The sequence below is a fragment of the Mobula hypostoma genome, chromosome 1 (genome assembly GCF_963921235.1).
Source record: "Mobula hypostoma chromosome 1, sMobHyp1.1, whole genome shotgun sequence".
Classification (NCBI taxonomy): domain Eukaryota; kingdom Metazoa; phylum Chordata; class Chondrichthyes; order Myliobatiformes; family Myliobatidae; genus Mobula; species Mobula hypostoma.
Window position 1 is genome coordinate 203088168 of NC_086097.1, and position 20875 is coordinate 203109042.

At 40.0% G+C, this 20875-nt stretch overlaps 1 protein-coding gene across 3 annotated transcripts in view; it reads right to left on the reverse strand.

Moving 5' to 3' along the window:
• The window catches only part of prkdc (protein kinase, DNA-activated, catalytic subunit), a 303035-nt gene that overhangs the window by 112550 nt on the left and 169610 nt on the right, over positions 1-20875 (reverse strand). For all 3 annotated transcript variants that reach the window (XR_010019774.1, XM_063063262.1, XM_063063255.1), the window contains exons 50-58: positions 20712-20863; positions 16553-16684; positions 15130-15235; positions 13445-13569; positions 12417-12566; positions 11086-11259; positions 7786-7884; positions 7464-7674; positions 5165-5354 (exon numbers count right to left, since the gene is read on the reverse strand). Coding sequence is in view for 2 of the 3 variants with exons in the window: in XM_063063262.1 (XP_062919332.1) it covers positions 5165-5354; positions 7464-7674; positions 7786-7884; positions 11086-11259; positions 12417-12566; positions 13445-13569; positions 15130-15235; positions 16553-16684; positions 20712-20863 (1339 nt within the window). In the remaining variant the exon portion in view is untranslated. The remainder of the gene's footprint in view (positions 1-5164; positions 5355-7463; positions 7675-7785; positions 7885-11085; positions 11260-12416; positions 12567-13444; positions 13570-15129; positions 15236-16552; positions 16685-20711; positions 20864-20875) is intronic.

A 20875-nucleotide genomic window follows, 5' to 3' on the forward strand; every position in this document is an offset into this window, starting at 1 on the left:
GAGATAACTACACATATGGATTCATCAGAGGTCTTTCACACAACCATAGTTGGACAATTACCAGTAACAAACAGCCTCATTGAAAGGGAAACATGCAATGACCCTATGTTGTCAAAAGTGTATGACATCACGGTAAAGGGATGGGCAGCACAGGGTAACACACTGTTTCCAGCCTTCTCAGTGAGGAAGGAGCAGTTGTCAGTGTGTCAGGGAACACTAATGTGTGGCTCACGAGTTGTGATTCCTCCCAAGCTACATACCAGAGTGCTGGAGAAACTGCACAAGGGGCACCTGGGTACCATGAAGATGAAAGGTCTTGCCCGTGCCTCTGTGTGGTGGCCAGCAATCGGTAAACAAATTGAGGATGTGACCAAGAACTGCTCTGGATGTCAAAAGATCCAGAACACACCACCACAAACCCCTCTCCATCTGTGGGAGTGGCCCTCATCACCAAGGCAGTGAGTGCACATTGACTTTGCTGGACCATTCATGGACTATCTTTTTAACCGCTGTTTATGCACATTCCAAATGGCCAGAGGTCATCAAAATGAAGACAATGACATCGGAAAAGACCATTACAGTGCTGAGGACCATGTTCGCCAGAAATCGCATACTAGAGCAAATCTGCAGAGACAATGGACGACAATTTGTCTCTGAAGAATTCCAAAGTTTTGTGAAGAACAATAGAATCAAGCACTTTACATCGGCTCCTTACCGTCCATCCACAAATGGCTTGGCAGAAAGATTTGTACAGACATTCAAGAAAGCCCTTAAGGCAAGGGACGGCGAAAATCGATCACTACAACACAAGATAGACAGCTTCCTCCTTGCCTATCGTAATGCAGTACATGCAAACACTAATCAGACTCCAGCAATGATGTTTCTGAACAGGAACCTGAGGTCCCGCATGGATCTTCTCAAACCAAATGTACGGCGTGATGTGGAGAACGGACAGTTCAAACACTTGAATGTTAAGTCAACATGGTGCTTCATTGTGGAACGGTCAGTTCTTGCATGGGATTATCGGACTGAAAAGTGGCAGCTGGGTATAATTTCCGCCATAGACGGGCCACTGATGTATAGAGTACAAGTGGGAGAGAGTGTATGGAGACGTCATGTGGATCAAATCCAGGATCTTCATGTGAGAAACTCAACAACACCTTTCCCGGACTCCCATGACACAGAAGCACATCATGTGGATCAAATCCTGAATGCTCAGGTGGAAAACACGACAACATCTTGCCCTGACTCCCCGGACATAGAAACAAACACTCCTGATGTGACCACATCAGCCTTGCCCACAGATAAGCCTGTCGTCAGTGCTGAGGACCCACCTGATGTACCTGTGGAGACTAATTCCCCAAATCAGACGTTGCAGGGCAGCCGTTACCCAGAGAGGCAGAGAAAACCCCCCCACAGAGATTTCAGTTATCATAATTATTATTATTACATTACTTTGTTATAATTTCATATTATTAAGTTTCTAGTTAATCAGTTGGTGGGCGTTTGTATACTAAGGGTACACAAACGGCAGGAGGAGAGAGAGCAGCGTGCCACGCGTGCACAGCCCTCCGGTGAAAAATGATATCGTATCCGTTAAATAGGGGCCGTGGACAATTCTGATTTGATGGAGACAGACGTGAAAGCATAGAGGAACATCTGGAGAAATTTCTGAAACGCCAGTTCGCTGCTGTTGTTACTGTGTGATCAGGAATCTTTCGGCCTCAAAATCACCGGCTTTGCCTGCTGTTGGCGACCGAGATTGAGGCTGAATCGTTCGGATAGAGATGGCGCTCAGTACTCGGTGTCAGAGAGCTGATTGGAGGCCCGAAGTTTTCGGATGACTCAGAGTCGGACTGTGGTCGGGATGGCAGGGAGAGTTTTTCTTCCTTCTCCTGTCTGCGTGAGATGTGGGACATTTGAGAGACTTTGAACTTTTTACTGTGCTCATGGACTGTTCTTCATCAAGTTATGGTATTGTTGCACTGTTGTAACTATGTTATAATTATTGGTTTTGTCAGTTTTTTCAGTCTTGGTCTGTCCTGTGTTTTGTGATACCACACCAGAGGAAATTTTGTATCATTTCTTAATGCATGCATTACTAAATGACAATAAAAGAGGACTGCGTGTCTTCATAATCTAATCTAACATACAGTATTTATTTAGCTTAATGCCCCAGTAAAAAAAAAGTAGAATAAAAGGAGTGTACCATATAGCCTACCGTATAATATGGGACTATATTATATTGTAGTAACAGGTTATTGAGCATGCATTATTAGGCACATATTGATCTGTATATGTGTGTTCAGTTCGGGTTCCGTAAGTAAAATGCCCTGTTAACTTAGCTCCAGTCTCTAGCGTTTTTATGAATGATATTGTTGTGTATACGGCCACATACACAATACTGCTGTTCATTCTTTAGGGCACTTCTCTGTTTTTGTAGATGTTTTGCAAAGAAAAGGCATTTCACGATGTACATTGTATACATTCCTCTGACATTAAATTAAACCTTTGAACCTTTGAACATGCCTCGACCTCATTCCGACTCGGTCCCACATCCCCACGGCTTGACCCCCGTATTAGCCTGACCTTCGCTCACCTCTGTTGTTTGCGGTGACCGTTTACCACAATTTTCCAAATAAAAAAGTGTTATTAATAGAGTATTTAGTCCAATTTCTTGCTTTGAAAACCACCTGTAAATTGTTGCCCACATTCAGTAGCACCATCTTAAACAACCACAATGGTTTGGAATCCGTATGCAAACCAGGCCAGATTAACCGAGATTATGCAACAAGAATAAAGCTGAAGGATGCTATTGCTCAGAGTTTTAATGATGGAAATCTGACAGTAACTTCGAGTTTGCACAAGCGCAGACTTCTGAAAACCCCTGGCTACCGTTCCCCATTCGTTGATGGGCACATCAAATTTCACGTCATATGCTGATGATAATAAACCTGATTCGTATTCTGATCACTGCAGACTTCATCACTGAAAGCAGTGAATAACAATGAACTGAAAACACCACCACCACATTTTGACTATGTGGTTGGTCTAATGCTGCTCTATAATTTTAGATGCTCTAACTGAGTATTGCCCTCAGTGCTTCATGTTAAGATATGGCTTGTTGCTTCCACCTAGTGACCACAGAGAGCAGCACTACAGTGAGGGGATTTAGGTGAAGTTACAATGGTTAAAGAGGATCTGACTGTACATTTGTGAAACTAGGGTTTGAAAACAGCCCAGTCTGGACACAATATGGGCTTTAATAAGAAAGTGCCATTGGCTAATTTTATTCATCCATTCTTAAGCTATTCCATTCGAAGGTAAGTGAGTTCTTAAATAATTATTATCTCCTGACCTCTATCTAATAACTGGAAGTTCCTTAACGAAATGAATGTGGGTTGTTCCGCTCCAGTTCCTGTGACTGGGAGTTCCAAACACACTCTGGTGTTCTAAGTCAGTTGTTAGGAGGGCCAATGCCAAAAAAACATTACAGGTTGTTGTTCTGAACTTAGGTGACAGTATGCTGTAGAAACAATTTAATTCTACATGTACAATTATAAAAGCAGAACTTCCTAATAGTATTGGGATAAGCCAGACAGTGAATATGGGCAGAGATGGTCAGTGAATGCTGATGTAGGGTGGTACAGTGACACAGTTCATCAGATATGTTGCCTCATAGTGCCAGAGATCCAGGTTCAGTCCCAACTTTGTGTGCTGTCTGTGTGGAGTTTGCACGTTCTTCCTATGATCACTTGGGTACCTCCCAAATGTGTGTAGGTAAACTGGACCCTGTCAGTCATCCATAATGTGAAGGTGAACAGTAGAATTTTGAAGGAGAACTTATGTTCTGCATGTTGTCGTTTGTACCTAAATGCCTGTGATGTAAATTTTACAGCATGTCTATGGCTCACCATACCTGTACTAATGACAATAAACCTGACTTGAGAATGTGGGGAGAACATTAATGCTTTCTTAAGCTTTTTCATTTATGTAAATGGGTAGTTGTTGGTTGAAGTGAACTTAGCTGACCTAAGGACATTTTCCTATGCAGTATCTCTCTATGATTCTACCTTAAAACTATTTATCTCACTGCAAGGAACACTGAAATGTTACACAATTGTGAGTAACTTGAAGCTCAATTTATAGAAGGATACCAGTTATTTAATGGCATCTGTTATCATAATTACTCAAAAACTTCCTTATTCTAGAAAGCTATTTTTAATGTGTGGACTGTAATTCTGTCAAGTAAATAGTTTGATTTGCTATACCTTTTCTTTAAAAGTTATTTAAAATAAAGTTACAGCATCTGCAGAATTACTTCTGTTAATGATACATCCGCTTCCAATAATGCATGTTACAACCTTTTTCATGCATGTAGATGTTTTATAAAGTTAGGTAAAAATTTTACTTTTCATTGTCTCGTTTGGTATTTGAATTTTTCCAGTGTATTGGCTACTTAGCAGTAATCACAATCACAACTACTGCACAGCAGCAATCCCCTTGAGCTGACAAAGGGGAAGGAGAAATCTCCTTCTGATTGCTGGATCTTTGTTGCTGGCTTTCTTCAAGGTCAGTAAGAGACCGCTGGAGCTCCTCACCTCTGAAATCAGCTCATTAATGAACAACTGCATTACTTCAGCAATTCAAAAAAGCTTAAACACAAGAGATTCTGCAGATGCAGAGCAGCCCACACAAAAGTTCTTTGTGCAGGGAGTAGAGGTTGATGATTGTGCTGCCTTCCTTGGTTTCATGGCTGCCCGGAAAAGAAGCATTTCAAGTTGTATACTTCGATAATAAATTAACTTTTGAAATTTGAACCTTTGAAGATGCTGTAAGAACTCAGCAAATCAGGCAGCATCCATGGAGACGAATGAACACTCAATGTTTCTGGCTGAGAAGGACCTGAAATGTTGACTTTTATTCCTCTCTATAGATGCTGCCTGACCTGCTAAGTTACTCCAGCATTTTGTGTGCGTTGCTCACAAGCTTTTACTTTAGCTACCTCTATTTCCAAATGTTTGAAAAACTGAATTCTAATTCTAAAATGAGTGGGATTTGAACTAATCTCTGGATTATCAACCCAATTCTTTATTCATCAGAGGAAAAATGTGACGTAAGCAGCACCATCAAAATTTAAAAGGATGAAATGATTTCCACTTACCAGGGTTCTGAGTTGGTGTAAACTCATAATGGGTTATGGTAGCTCTAATTTGACCGTCTATTGACCTTTGACCTGCTAGAGATGCTTCTTGAGATGGGCTCTTAATACTGCTCTGTGTTGCTTGAGTTTCCACAAACAGTGGTGTAAGAATTCTGCTACGTTGATACCAACTTGAATCGATGCTATAATCCTAAAAAACAGATTGCACAGCACTGAGTGAATTGCAATATCACCCTGCAAAATTAGATAAACATTAAATTTGAATGCCACTTAATATACAGTCCTAAATGTTCCTCCAAAGAAATTACTTTTTTTTTACATTAAGGGTAGGAACTGTAAGAAGAAATATATAATATCCTTATGCACCCACTGGTGCCAAATTATTCTATAAGCATGTAACAAAGAATTCCTACTGTATACGCAAAACAGTTTAGTCAAGTGAGAGGTGTTCTTGTTGAAACATACAAAATATTTTCAGGCTGGATGTGGTACATGCAAAGTTGACATTTCCCCTGGCTGTGGTGTCTATAGCCAAGTGTCAAAGCCTCAGATTAAGGGATCGGTCATTCAGGACTGCAATGAGGAGAATTTTCTTCTTCATCTTTGAAATACTCTACACAAAGAGAGTGTAGTGGCCCAGTGGTTGGGTAGATTGAAGACACAGATTGATAGATTTATATCAAAGGGTATTTCCCAAGATGGTGGGAATAACAAATCCTTATCAAGTTGGCCGGTTGTGACCAGTGAGTTATATATCCATGTTAACAATTTGGCTGAGTACAAATTGCTGCCATTCCAAGTTTGGTAACGATACTGAACTAGCTGGTGAGTGCACAAGAGACATAAAGAAGTTTCAAGAAAAGTTTATAATTTTTCTTTGTAAATGCCCAATGGCTGGATGCCAGAAGAGTGATCGCCCTTACAACAGAGTCAAAGATGGCAAAATGAGTCAGGTAGTTCAAGACTGAGATGAGAGGAAATTTCTTTATTCAATGTGGTGAACTATTGGAATTCACAACCCGACTGGCTGTGGAACTTTAGTCATCACGTTCTTTCAAATCAGGGATTGATAAATTTCTGAGCACTGAGTAAATCAAGGGACATGGAGATAATAGCAACGAGGTAGAAATTTAGCCATTATCTTGATGAATACTGTTCAGGCTCCAAGGCTCTAATGGCCCACTCCTTCTCTGTTCCTACATGTTTTAAAGTGTTAGTGCAGCAAAGTACTGCTGAGTCAGCTATGAATTTATTATACAGTAGAGAATGCATGAATGGCCACATGGCCAAATCCTCATTCTGACATTCTTAAAGGAAAGCATTAACTAAGTTTTAATAGCAGGAAACCTTAAAACTAAACATTTGCACCACTGAGTTCACGCCAAATGCAATTTACTCTAAATGAAATAAAAGAAAAAAAATCAACAATTTTAACAGGCTTAGTTTCTGAAAATTTCCAAATGCCATCATAATAGGGTGTCGTGCATAATCCTGATTTGATGGAGACGGACGTGAGAGCACGGAGGAACATCTGGTGAAACTTCTGAAATGCCTGCTTCGCTGCTGCTGCTACTGTGTGGTCCAGAATCTCTGGAGGGGAAGGCCCCGAGTCCTTGGCTTTGCTTGTTGCTCGGCAGCCGGGGCAGGGTCGAAGCACTCAGCAGAGGATGGTGCTCGGAGAGGCTGTGTCGGAGGGGCTGGTTGGAGGCTCGAAGTTTTCGGACAAACTCAGAGTCCGCTGCGTTCAGGTGCTTCAGATGGTGCTACATCAGCAAGTTTGCCGCACTTGGAGGTTCATGGCAGGGAGAGTTTCTCCCTTCTGCTGCCTGCGTGACATGATGAGGTTATCAGGACTTTGAGACTTCTTTTTACCGTGCCCATGGTCTGCTCTTTATCAAATCATGGTATTGCTTTGCATTGTTGTAACTATATGTTATAATTATGTGGTTTTGTAAGTTTTAGTCTTAGTTTGTCCTGTGTTTTTCTTGTGATATCATTCTGGAGGAACATTGTATCATTTTTTAATGCATGCATTTCTAAATGACAATAAACGAGGACTGAGTGTCCTCATAATCTAATCTAATCTAATAGAATGATCAAAAATACATGAATAATAAATACAGTTTTGGCTGCAATCATAAATACTTCTGAATTTCTATATTAGGAGCCTGCAAAACATATCTGTTCATTGAAATTATGCATTTTTTGTAATACTTATCCATTTACCATCTTCCAGAAATTAAATTAATTATATAAGCAAAATCAAGATTAACAATAACAACAAAGTTCCTGTATTTACCTGAAACTTGCATTCAGATAGTGGATATTCAAACATCTCTCGGGAGTAATCGGGACTGCGGCTTGTCATTTCAAGAAGAACATTGGTAGCTATACTAAGGAACTCGGTCTCTATTTTGCAGCAGTACAATGATCCAAGAATGGCCATCATTCTTTCAAATGTGGCTACTGGAATTCTACTTTCATGACTCCAGAAGTTTCTGACATACAACCTGAAAACAAATGAAAATCTTTCAAATCTACATTTCAAAAAGTAAACAATGCTGAGAACTACAGATGAATATTAACGATGTTTTATTCTGGTAACTGAATTAGTTACATACTGTAGAGCAGGATTTTCGTCAGTCAGTCCCTGAAGTAATGTATCTGTTGCAGTCATGTATATTTCTTTTGAGTCAGGATTAGATTGACTCTCTGGATCCCTGCAGAGGGGGAAGGAGATTTATATATTTAATCAGTTCATTAAATTGTTTATTTTTTGGCTGTACAACAACAAAATTATAGTACTGTGCAAAAGTTTTAGACACATATATATAGCTAGGATGCCAAAGACTTCTGCACAATACTCTATTTGTCAATGTGAGCAGACAGCAACTCTAAATCTGGCGGGAGCAAAGGATGTTGGGAATAGTGAGGGTGGAGTGCCGCGAGAGGGGTGTGAGACAGGTGTCAGAAAAGGAGTGCTAGGAGCGGGAGGTGCCTGGGGTGCAGACGCACCCAGCCCTGCGATACCAGGCAAGGTAATTTAATTCCAAACAATTGGTTTATTAATCACTACAGAATGTATCTCTGCTGCTTCCCACTCCCTCTCCTCTCTCTTCCCCTGTTCCCAACCATGATTCCCTTCTCCCTGCCCTCTTCCCATTTTCATTCCAGGATAGAGACCATATCAGAATCATGTTTATCATCACTCACGTGTCATGAAATTTACTTTTTTGTGGCAGCAGTACAGTGCAATACATTAAGTTACTATATATATGTGCCTAAGACTTTTGCACAGCACTGTACATAGGTAGGATGGAGGACAGGATAGATGGAGGAGTGAGCTTCCTCAGTTAGTAATTTTAAACATGCATATTTTGAATTGTTCTACTTCTGCCTTAAGTTCAGTTTTGCAATCATGTCTGATTTTAAAATATTTTGTATTTGAATAGATTTATTAGCTGGTCCTTACATTAGCTAGCAAGCTTACATTAGCTGGTTCTACAGTGCTAAAATTCAGACGTTATGGCAGCTTCCATTCAAACCTGGCCATAAATAGTCCTAGTGGAACATAAGCTGAGAGCAGAAGAGGTTACCGGTGAGACACTGTTGGCAACCTGCAGCCCTTTGCTGTTGATTGCAAACAGACTAATGAATCAGTAATCGGCTTGATTTAATTTGTAATACATTTTGTAGAAAAGCCACTGAAACAGCTTTGCACATGATATCTGTGCTGTAACTGGTGTTTAACAAACCCTGCATCAGTCCTGAATCAGAGCAGCTACCTGAAATTTCAACCATCCCTTTGCCTCCACAGATCATGGGTCCCCAATCTTTTTTGCACTGCGGACCGGTTTAATATTGACAATATTCTTGGGAAACCGGCCAACCTGGGGGGGGGCCGTAGGGTTGCCTACGGACAACAGTAGCAGTCAAATATGTTGGGTTTACCCTGAGAAAGACTACAATGACCATGAAGCCTTGCGCGGGCACCAGTGCGCATGCGTCAATTGCGCAGGTGTGTACGTGCCGGTTTTTTTCTACAAATTGTTTTTGGCGATTCTGTACGGTGGGGGGGGGATGTTAATCACAACTGGAATATAGGTGATAAGTGGCTAATACACTCAATTTCGTTTCTAAAAGGGTTTACCTAACGAATTTAATATTAAACACACAGCGCATATTTTCCTCGCATGAATATAGTGGCAAGTCAATTATCAGGGGAGGACAGGGGAGCTTGAAGTAAGTGTTGAACGAACTTTCAGTAGAAGTGGTAGAGGCAGGTTTGATATTATCATTTGAAGAAAAATTGGATAGTTATATGGACTGGAAAGGAATGGAGGGTTGTGGGCTGAGTGCAGGTCGGTGGGACTAGGTGAGAGTAACGTTTGGCACGAACAAGAAGGGCTGAGATCGCCTGTTTCCGTGCTGTAATTGTTATATGGTTATATAAGTCAATAGCATCATAACATTTTAAGTAACGTTTGGATATTAAACACACAGCATATATTTTCCCCGTATGAACATATAAAATCATTGCAACACACCAATATCACTGAATCAGCGGGAGCCCTGGGCTTGTTTTCCTGCATCAAAACTGTGCCATTGAGGGGTGATGGGAGACAGTGATACTCGAAGGGGGGTCCTTGTGTCCAGTCTATTCCACAATTTAGTTTTCGTTGCATTCATTGCAGAGATAGGTTGAAAATGGAAGCAACGTTTTCAGTGCTTTCGTGGCTATCTCAGGATATTCAGCCTTGACTTTGATCCAGAATGCCAGCAGAGATGTTATGTCAAACATACTTTTCAGCCCGCCGTCATTTTCAAGCTCGAGGAGTTGATCTTCTTCCCGCGCTGACATGGATGACGTGCGGGTCATGACCTCACGTGCGTCCAAGCTCAACAGTGCGTGACAGGGAATGAGGAAAGGTGCAGCTGACTTATACCGCCAAATCATATCGTTTCCTCGCGGCCCGGTAGCACACGCTCTGCGGCCTGGTGGTTGGGGACCGCTGCGATAGATGATGCCTGTCCTGCTGAGTTCCTCCAGAATTTTGTTTATTTTCAGATTTCAGCATCTGCACTCTGTTGTGTCTCCAAGGACGGCAGCGTTACTTGCCTAAAGGAACTACAGCGATCCAGCTCAGTATTTCTGACAGTCCTGGAGTTTTAATGATTATCAATTTATTCCAGATGTGCATAACCATCCAAATTAAAATTCACCAACTGATTATGAATTTTGGATGATCTGGCCATTAACAAAACTAATACAGCATATTACTAACCACTGCTTATAGATGCTCAAATGAGAAACATCTTCTAAGCAATGATCTCAATCTTTCCAAATATCCCCCACCACCCTCACTCAGTCCAATAATTTGAACTCTTAAATTTTATTATATGTTTTTCTTACAAGATCTCCCTGATGACTCAAGTACATCATATGGAACTTCACCTTCCTAAAGTTTTCCATGAAATTTCCAAGCAGCATTTTCTATTTGTTATGCTCTGGTTCCTCCTGATAAAAGGATCTTTACATTATAATTCTCCACTCTAGATTTGCTACTGATACAAATTAATACTTGTTTACAAATCTAAAAAAAATGACTATTAGGTACGGTTGTGATATCAAATTGTATTTAAAATATTTTAATGCACTATTTTGTAGACGTATGTATTCAGTAAACAGAATAAAATGTACTGTTCCTCCATTTCATGATTTTGGGAAGCTTCTGTTAAAAAGATCTATTATTACAAAATCCAATGCGTAAAAACAATAGAAGAAAACCATGTTAGATGTTAGCAAATAAGTTCCATAGAATATTTACTTCAATCATGTAGCCCTTAATGACGAACCATTATTGTCAAGGTGGATTACCCAGATTTAATTATCTAGATTTATTTATTTATCGTTTCCATACCTGTAATTATCATGTATCCACATCAGAGTATCGTACATTCTCTCTCGGCAAATAGGAGATGGATGGGAAATGAAAAATGTCACTGAGCTGACCAATTCTTTCAGTTCCATTGGCTTTAGTTTGGCAATAATCTTATGCAAAATGTCCAAACAAACTTTCTGCCGTTCTTCATCCCTTAAAACAAGAGATGATTAAAGTTTAACTTACGAATGGCTAAAATTCTTTATGAAGTGAACTAAATGAGCAGATTATTCAGCAATTAAATTATGCCAGACCCATATGTCATGAACCGATGCCCACAAATGATAATTGAGTAACCGTTATACCCGAACACCCTGGATAATTTCCAAGCTCTTCTCTTCCTTCAGAAGTGTAGTGGTCTCATCATGTCCACGATGAGATGAGCACTGACAGGACAGACAGAAGAACAAATCTAGGATCACGTAGATATTCTCAATGACTCCTTTTCATTAAGGCTTGTGCATTTCCCACTCAGCCATCGAGGCGTCATGGTGGCATGTTGCAAATATTGCCCTTATGGCCACCATAAATCAAAAATTTAGTATTCAAAGAATATATCAGATAATAGCAGAAGGAACTATTTTTACTTGTAAAGTTACTGAATCACTTCACATCATTTCTTTAAATATTAACCATTAACACCTGCACAATTTGGTATTTTATGAAAAAAACTGCAACTAATTTTAAGATAAAATTTCAATCTTTTATTTGGTTAGGGTTTACTTGCAGTTATGAGAGTGTATTTTGTATTCAGTATGCCGCCACTAATCAGTTTTAAGAATTCAGTGACATCACAGGTTAGCACAAAGTTCCAAAACAGTAAAAAGTTCTGGTTTTCAAGATATCAGAGTCAGCAGCATTAACTAAAGAGAGCTTATCGTCACCATTTCATGTTGAAAACAATGTACTAGCTACGCTCGTTGTAAATGTTTAAAACTGACTTAAGCCTTTATTAGGCATCCATACAAATTCTAAAGCCATTTTTAAACATACACAGAAAATTTTACAGGAGAGCGTTTCTGCAGCAAATGTACCATGTTCACCTCACAGGTGACCGAGTCACTTAATGTGAAGTGGCACAGTGAGATAATGAACTGCCATTCTTAGTGCTGATTCTGCAAATGCACCGAGAAACACACTGTACAGGTTAACCATCCAGGAGAAAACTGACACAAAGGCATCAAACCAAGACAGAGGAGTAAAAATTCTCATGTCAAACGTAAGAAGAAAAAATTGAAATAAGTTTTCAAAACAGCTTACTAAACAGGAGATTTTAATGAGGCTTAAAAGAATGTAGTGCATCAGCTCACCGATGACCCAGAATCTCTGCAAAATGCTTGCTCTTCAGCTGTAAGTAAGCATCAGGTATTTCTTCTGCTCGATACATCACCACTTCCAGGCAATGCGTTTTCAGTACACCATACAACTTGGGTAACAGGAAAAATACTTCATTCATAAACCTTGAATGCAAAGTCATACCAAACACTTAAGAACCTCAGGCATTAGAAGAAAGTCTTTCAAAAACAATCTGGTCAAAAATCAGACAGACAATCATAGAGGTTTACTAAATATAGTTTATCACACCATGACTGCCAGTGTTTGCAAAAGTACACCACTGAAGAGAAATTATTTTAACAATAATGCCCTCACTGTTTCTTGACACCTGAAAACTTGTTTGTTTCTAATTTCACCTATTTTTGTTTATGGAATCCGAGACTGTTTCTCTCTCCATCGGTGCAGTTTGATCTGCGGATTCTGCTCTGGTTCTCCCTAAATTGCTGCTTTAAGTAGGATGCTCTGATATTGTAGTTTATCCACAACGTGGTGATAAAGCAGAGATATTAAAACTACTTTAACAAACCTTATAATGAAATAAAAGAAAAAATGTTGGGAATATTACATAGATCAGAGGCACCTGAAGGTTTCAGGTGCTAGTTCTATATTCAGAACGGAATATGTAATGACAGCCGCTGTACAGTCTTGTACACCTTCCATTTTCAGGGACATAATATGTGCAATCTTCCAATATGTGCAAACATAAAGAACCTAAAAACTCCATGCCCGTCACATTCATTAATCCACACCATTGTAATGAAATTGATATATCCTCATTAATGAAAACTGGGAAGAAATCCATCAAAATGCTTCATGCCTGGATAAATTAGCCGTTAGCCAGCCCGCATCACTCTGGAGTCAGATATTACTTCATAATCAATCTGAATGATACAATTTACAGTTAAATCAAACTGTCAGCAATTGGTTTGCCCTGCTGGATCTGCTAAACTCGAAAAGTAGGGATCGCACCAATATTTGCCTGCCATACAATTTTAAACATTACCTGTCAGCAAATGGAGGGAAATGCTTCACAATCTTACTCAAGCACACAATAAACTTGTCCTCCTTTGTGTGATAAAGTTGCTGCAATGCCTTAGCAATTGTATCATGAATGGGAATATCAATTTTCTGGAAAACAAAAACATGGTACTTATTTGCTGAATACTGTACTCCAACAACATTTTGAACTAACAGGCACTCAATGTGATAACTGTACTTTCACAGTATCGTAATAAATAGCATGAAAAGGACATAAGACTGCTAAGAAAGAAAATTTACTTGAAGCAGGAGAGCGAGAGAGACGCTGACTCTCTCCATAGATGTTGCCTGACTGGTTGAGTTCCTCCAACCATTTTGTGTGTTGAGAGACAGACAGAACTACTTCTGCAACTTGTAGTTTCAAACAAATACATGCATATCAGGCTTTTGCAGAGGATTTCATCCACTCAAGAAAATAAAAAAAACAGATTTACAAACTACACTTATGTTACCTCCATTACTACAAACAAATGCACAATATCTAATTGTTACATACATACATTGCACTCTTTCCTATGCACTGCAGTAAGTGAACGGCTGTTTCTGCACCAGGTATAATCCGGCACAGACTGAATGGGTAACCTCTCGAAAGGGCTGGGAAACTACTTCAAGTTTACATTCTGCTACAATCTCCGGGAGAAATCTGACATGGGAGCAGAGTCAGAAAATCACTACTGAAGATCTGCTGTATGTTCAGGATTTTCACATACACGCAGGCATCACTGACTTGGTGCTGTGTGTATATTGAACTGCTGTTTCTTTACCCGCAGCAAGTCCAGCCTGTTATTTTCCTCACTTCTGTAAAATAGCAATGAACTGGGATTTAGGCATTTTGTTGAGAAAGAATAATGAATATTTAACACTGAATCTGTGTGTGCTAAAAGCATGTGCTAGGTATAAATAGGTCACACTACTTTCTCAAGTGACTTTTAGAGTGACATTTATCACCAAGAGACAGGTGGAAACGTAAGTAGAAAATACCTTCAATCATATGCACAATAGAAAAAGTAACGATATAAGAAAGTAATGATATAAGAGAGTCACTGTCCCCCAAGGAACAATGTTGATAGAAGTATTAAAGTAGATGAACTCCTTAAAAGGGGAAGCAAAAACACAACAGATACTGCATATCTAATGAAATGTCAGAACAATTTATTTTACACACTACTCTGCTGAATTTCCAGCTGATCTGTTTTCAATGCAAGAGTCATGTTTAATAATGATTACATTACACTGACCAGATCCACATCTAGGGTTCCCATCACGTCCTACCTAGCAAATATACATTCATGGTCAAATCATAAATATGAGAAATTCTGTAGGCGCTGGAAATCCAAAGCAACACACACAAAATACTGGAGGAACTCAGCAGGTCAGTCAACTTTTTGGGGTGAGACCCTTCTTCAGGACTGGAAAGGAAAGAAGGTGAAACCAGGTGGGTAGGAAAAGTAAAGGGCTGGAGAGAAAGGAATCTGATAGGAGAGGAGAGTGGACCATAGGAGAAAGGAAAGGAGGGAACCCAGGGGAGGTGACAGGCAGGTGAGAAAAGAGACCAGAAAGAGAAATCGATATTCATGCCATCTTTATGCTCTAATACATATTCATCAAAATGAAGACATTGTATTCATTATTTTAAGTAAAGGTGCTTACTTTGTCTGCTGAGTACTGAAGGACAAGGCCAAGGACCTCAGCCGCTGCGGCATACACCTCTTTGTATCTTGTGAAGGAAATGTTTTGCACCAGTCTCTGGAAATATCTGACAGAAGGCAAACTTATAGTTCAACAACCCAGCTATAATATGCCTTAAAACAATGAAATGTTATCTGTGACAATCAACACAGAGTGAGGAAATATATACATCATCAAAATTAATTATCTTGCATTTACTAGACTATGCTCACCAAAATATCAACATTCACTTTTGAAGTAGTAACCAAGTGTCTTTATGGAACACTTCTGGCAGATGATCTTACTCTGCACAATTAAAATATGCCCACAGCCAAAGCCAAGTGGCACAGAATAGATAACTGTTTCCATTCTGTGGTAAAGAACAAAACTATTGAACATCATTTAGAGGTAAATGTAACCTAATTGACCATGAAGGATATTAATTCTATCAAGACTAATTTTAGATATGGTTTCTAGCAAAAAGGTTAGGCAACATTAGCTTTGTGACTTGTTGTAAATACCCCAAGGGAATTACCATGGAGAGACTCACATATAGGATAGGAAAACAAAACAGTAACGGTTCTGGGATTGAATTGTTAAGATCCTGGAAAGACAAGGAAGAAAGTGTAGTAATAGAAAGGGCTAATATTAAATGCCTCCTCACTTTGAATACCCAAGTCCTGCAATGCAAGAAAATGGAATTTACAAGCTTCTCATCAAACCCTCAATCTATCCCCACATTGCAACAAAATTTGGAAATTCTGAAATTTTGCTCCACTGAAAGCATTCTTGTTCCAATAGATAGGAGGCTGCTTTGTTAGGACCCATTCTAAATGATATGCAAACACGTAAATTCTGAGCAAAATTCAAGAGGGTGTTTCCAACAAATCAAAAGCTTAGAATTAAAGTTGTGGATTTCAGAAGTCAAACCTGATCCCCCTGCAGTTCTGCTAGATGGTTAATCAACCTCAGAAACACAATCGTGTTACAACCTTTGATTAAGGGATATTTCAAGATCAAAATAACTGTCATCTAACTAAATATATAACTTATTAAATATAAACTATACTGTATATAACAAACTTCTAAATCTTCTAGTAATAGTCTGATCTAAAGAACGTGGTATCAGAAGTAGCAGTACAAACACATCCAATTGGTAGTTTATATCCTACTTGGACAGTTCGAAAATGACTGGACATTCAGAATGGATAGTTTGTGCAATCTGAATATATGTTGCAGTAAAATTTGCACTTTCTCCAGATTATCTCTTTACACATATATATTTATCATGCACACAAAGTCTAGGATGAAGCATGGTTTCTTTACTGCAACATGTAATGCGCTACATTATGTTCTTACAGAAGCTTGATTGTTTGCTACTTTAATGAACTACATTTCAGTTTACCTTTCAATGTCAATTTCACATTTTGGATCATGTGGGGGTAAATTATTGGCAAGAACAATGCCGAGCAACTGGATGCCAACAGAGTTGTCTTTGCAATTCGGATCCCTTCCAGCAAATCGATCAAAGATCAAGCTGCACAATATATATCGACAATTTAAAATGTTATAAGATAAAATATACATCAGCAAACATTTTATACGCATGTCAATGAATGTTATGTGCCAAAATATTGCACTTTAACTTAAGTACCTCAGATTAACAAAACTTTTAATTTTTCTAACACATTTGTTCCTGTACAGGAGAGCAAACTATTATTACATGTGGAGGGAAAGGAAACTAGTTCTGCCATTCATTATCACGAGAAATATTATACAAACATACATGTTCATTTATTCATTGAGAAAAATGATTCAATATTACATGTATTTGTTGGAAAAAGCAGTGAACCTCTAGGTTAAGACTTCTACACAAGCTATTTCGAATCAGGTATTCCAATCAATGACCGTAAGACATAGGAGCAGAATTAGGCCATTTTGCCCATCGAGTCTGCTCCACCATTTAATCATGGCTGATCCATTTTTTCTCCTCCTCAACTCCATTTCCTGGCCTTCTCCTCGTAATCTTTGATGCCATGTCCAATCAAGAACCTATCAATCTCTGCCTTAAATACACCCAGTGACCTGGCCTCCACAGCTGTACATGGCAGCAAATTCCACAAATTCAGCACTCCCTGGCTGAAGAAATTTCTCCCCATCTGTGTTTTGAATGGGATGAGATTGGAGGTGTGGGGTGTAGAGGTGCCCTGCCCTATAAGACACACAAGGTTACTGACAAAGCCTGCTCCTCTCAAGAAAGATCTGCACCATGCCTCGATCAAAATAACTTTCAGTGGACCTTAGAAGAAGAATTGTAAAGATGCATGAAGATGGAAAAGACTACAAGAGCATTTCTAAAGACCTGAGTGTTCATCAGTCTACAGTAAGAGAAACTGTCTACAAATGGAGGAAACTTAGTACTGTTGCTACTTTCCAGAGGAGTAGGCATCCTGCAAAGGTCACACCAACAGCACAACGTGCAATGCTGAAGGAGGTGAAAAAGAACCCAAGGGCAACAGCAAAAGACCTGCAGAAACTTGCTAAAGTGTCTTTCCACGTGTCCACTATCCGAAAAATACTGAACAAAAATGGTGTTCATGGAAGGACACCACAGAGGAAACCACTGCTCTCAAAAAAAAACATTGCTGCATATCTCAAGTTTGCAAAGGACCACCTAAATGTTCAACAACACTACAGGGACAATGTTCTGTGGACAGATGAGACAAAAGTTGAACTTTTTGGCATAAATGCACATTGCTGTGTTTGAGGAAAAAGGCCACTGGACACCAACACCAAAACCTCATCTCAACTGTGAAGCAGGATGGAAGGAGTATCATGGTTTGGGACTGCTTTGCTGCCTCAGGGCCTAGACAGCTTGCAATCGTTGTGGGAACAATTAATCCAAAATTGTATCAGAGCATTTTACAGGAGAATGTCAGAATAGCAGTCCGTCACCTGAAGCTTGATAGAAGTTGGATATTGCAACAAGACAACGATCCGAAAGATCAGAGTAAATCACAACAGAATAGTTTAAAAAAAAAGATTGTGTTTTCGAATGGCCGAGTCAAAGTCCTGACCTTAATCCTATAGAAATGTTGTGGAAGGACCTGAAGCTAGCAGTTTATGTAAGGAAACTTACCAATATTCCACAGTTGATGCAGTTTTGTAAGGAGGAATGGCCTAATATTCCTCCATGTTGATGTGCACAAGTGATCAACAGTTCCTGGAAACATTTGGAACTTTTACCAACAAATAAATGTAATATTGGATCACTTTCACAATAAACAAATGAAGAAGTATAATGTTTTTAGTGATATTTATTTATTTGGGTTCTCTTTATCTTGCTTTAGGACTTATGTGCAGATCTGATCATATTTCAGGTCATATTTATGCAGAAATAAAGAAAATTCTACAGGGTTCATAACCTTTCTCCCACCACTGTATATCAGGCATTCTGATTTAATAACATTATGGAAGCTCATTCATATGTACAACTGTCCATCTGCCACAAGCACAACTTCCGGGTGGCCTTCCTATTTCCATTCCCATTGCTCCTCCAACCTGAGAGTGGCCTCCTCCTGTGCCAAGATAAAACCATCCTCAGGGTGGAGGAGCAACATCTTAAATTTCATCTGGGTAGCCTCCAACCTGATGGTGTGAATATCGATTTCCTCTTCTGGTAAAAAAAAATTCCTCTCCCTCCCTTCTTCCTCTATCCCCCTCTCTGACCTTCTATCTCTTCTCACTCGCCTATTACTTCTCCCTGGGTCCCCTCCTCCTATGGTTCACTCTCCTCTCGTCAGATTAATTGTTCTCCAACCCTTGAACTTTCCCACCCACCTGGCTTCACCAATCACCTTCCAGTTAGCCTCTTTCCCTTCCCCTCCCCCCACCTTTTTATTCTGGCATCTTCCCTCTTCTTTCTCAGTCCTGATGGAGGGTCTCAGCCTGAAACGTCGATTGTTTACTCTTTTCCCTAGATGCTGCCTGGCCTGCTGAGTTCCTCTTGTATTTTGTGTGTATTAATTTGATTTTCTTTTGTTTGTGATCATATTTTCTAATTTTCAGAAGCTTGTCATTGCCTATAATGCAATGGTAACATCTTAAGATTGCAAGAGGCATAATACAAATATAAGTTTTTTTCTGGTATTCAGCTGTTGGTTCAAATATCTATCACAAATTCTGGCTGAAACATTTCTAGAATAAATTCTACCTCTGCTTCATTATTCCCTATGGCCTGTGAGTTGGAAGGGATTAAATCAACACACACAAAATGCTGGTGGAACGCAGCAGGTCAGACAGCATCCATAGGAAGAAGCACAGTTGACGTTTTGGGCCGAGACCCTTCGTCAGGACTAACTGAAAGAAGAGATAGTAAAAGATTTGAGAGGGGGAGGGGGAGATCTGAAATGATAGGAGAAGACAGGAGGGGGAAGGATAGAGCTAAGAGCTGGAAAGTTGATTGGCAAAAGGAATACAAGGCTGGAGAAGGGAGAGGATCATCAGATGGGAGGCTTAGGGAGAAAGAAAGGGGGCAGAGAGCGCCAGAGGAAGATGGAGAGCAGGCAAGGAGTAATTGTGAGAGGAACAGAGAGAGAAAAGGGGGGGGGGGGGGAATAATTAATAAATAAATAAGGGATGGGGTAAGAACAGGAGGAGGGGCATTAACGTAAGTTAGAAAAGTCAATGTTCATGCCTTCGGGGGGAGGCTACCCAGACGGAATATATGGTATTGATTTCTCTAACTTCCGTTAATGCCCCTCCTCCTGTTCTCCCCCCCCATCCCTTATTTATTTACTTACTTACTTATTTTTCCCCTTTTTTCTCTCTCTGTCCCTCTCACAATAATTCCTTGCCTGCTCTCCATCTTCCTCTGGCGCTCCCCTCCCCTTTCTTTCTCCCTAGGCCTCCTTTCCCATGATCCTCTCCCTTCTCCAGCCTCGTATCCCTTTTGCCAATCAACTTTCCAGCTCTTAGCTCTATCCCTCCCCTTCCTGTCTTCTCCTATCATTTCAGATCTCCCCCTCCCCCTCTCAAATCTCTTACTATCTCTTCTTTCAGTTAGTCCTGACGAAGGGTCTCGGCCCGAAACGTCGACTGTGCTTCTTCCTATGGATACAGCAGGCGTTCCACCAGCATTTTGTGTGTGTTGCTTGAATTTCCAGCACCTGCAGACTTCCTCGTGTTTGAGGGATTAAATCAGTTGGTTTTAGCCATAGACTCATACAGCACTGAAACAGACCTAATGTTCTGCCATCTCTGTGCCAGCCATCAAGTAACCATTTACAATAATTCCCATTTTATTCTCCCCTCAGTCTCCTTAACTCCTCTCAGATTTTACTATTTCACTATATGGATGAGGGACCATTGACAGTGGAAAATTAACCACGTGTTTGGGAAGCCGAGACATTCACAGGGAGAATGTGTACGCTCCACATAGGAAGCAGTTGAGGTCAGGGTGCCCGAGCTGTGAGGTAGTAACTCTACCAGCTGCTCGACGGCACAGGCCCTTCTTGTCAAAAGTCAAGTCCACAGGATATTCTGTTGTCGAGCCCACTGCTCACCTGTAAGGGACAGACAGACAATCCTTCCAGCATTCAACTACTGTCTTAATGATTTCCAGGTTGTGCCTGAACACCGCCTTCTTCTCATGAAAGCAATTCTTCATCAGAAATTCCAGCAAGCGATTTGCCAGGATCTCATTCTTCCGATTTCCCTAAATAAAAAA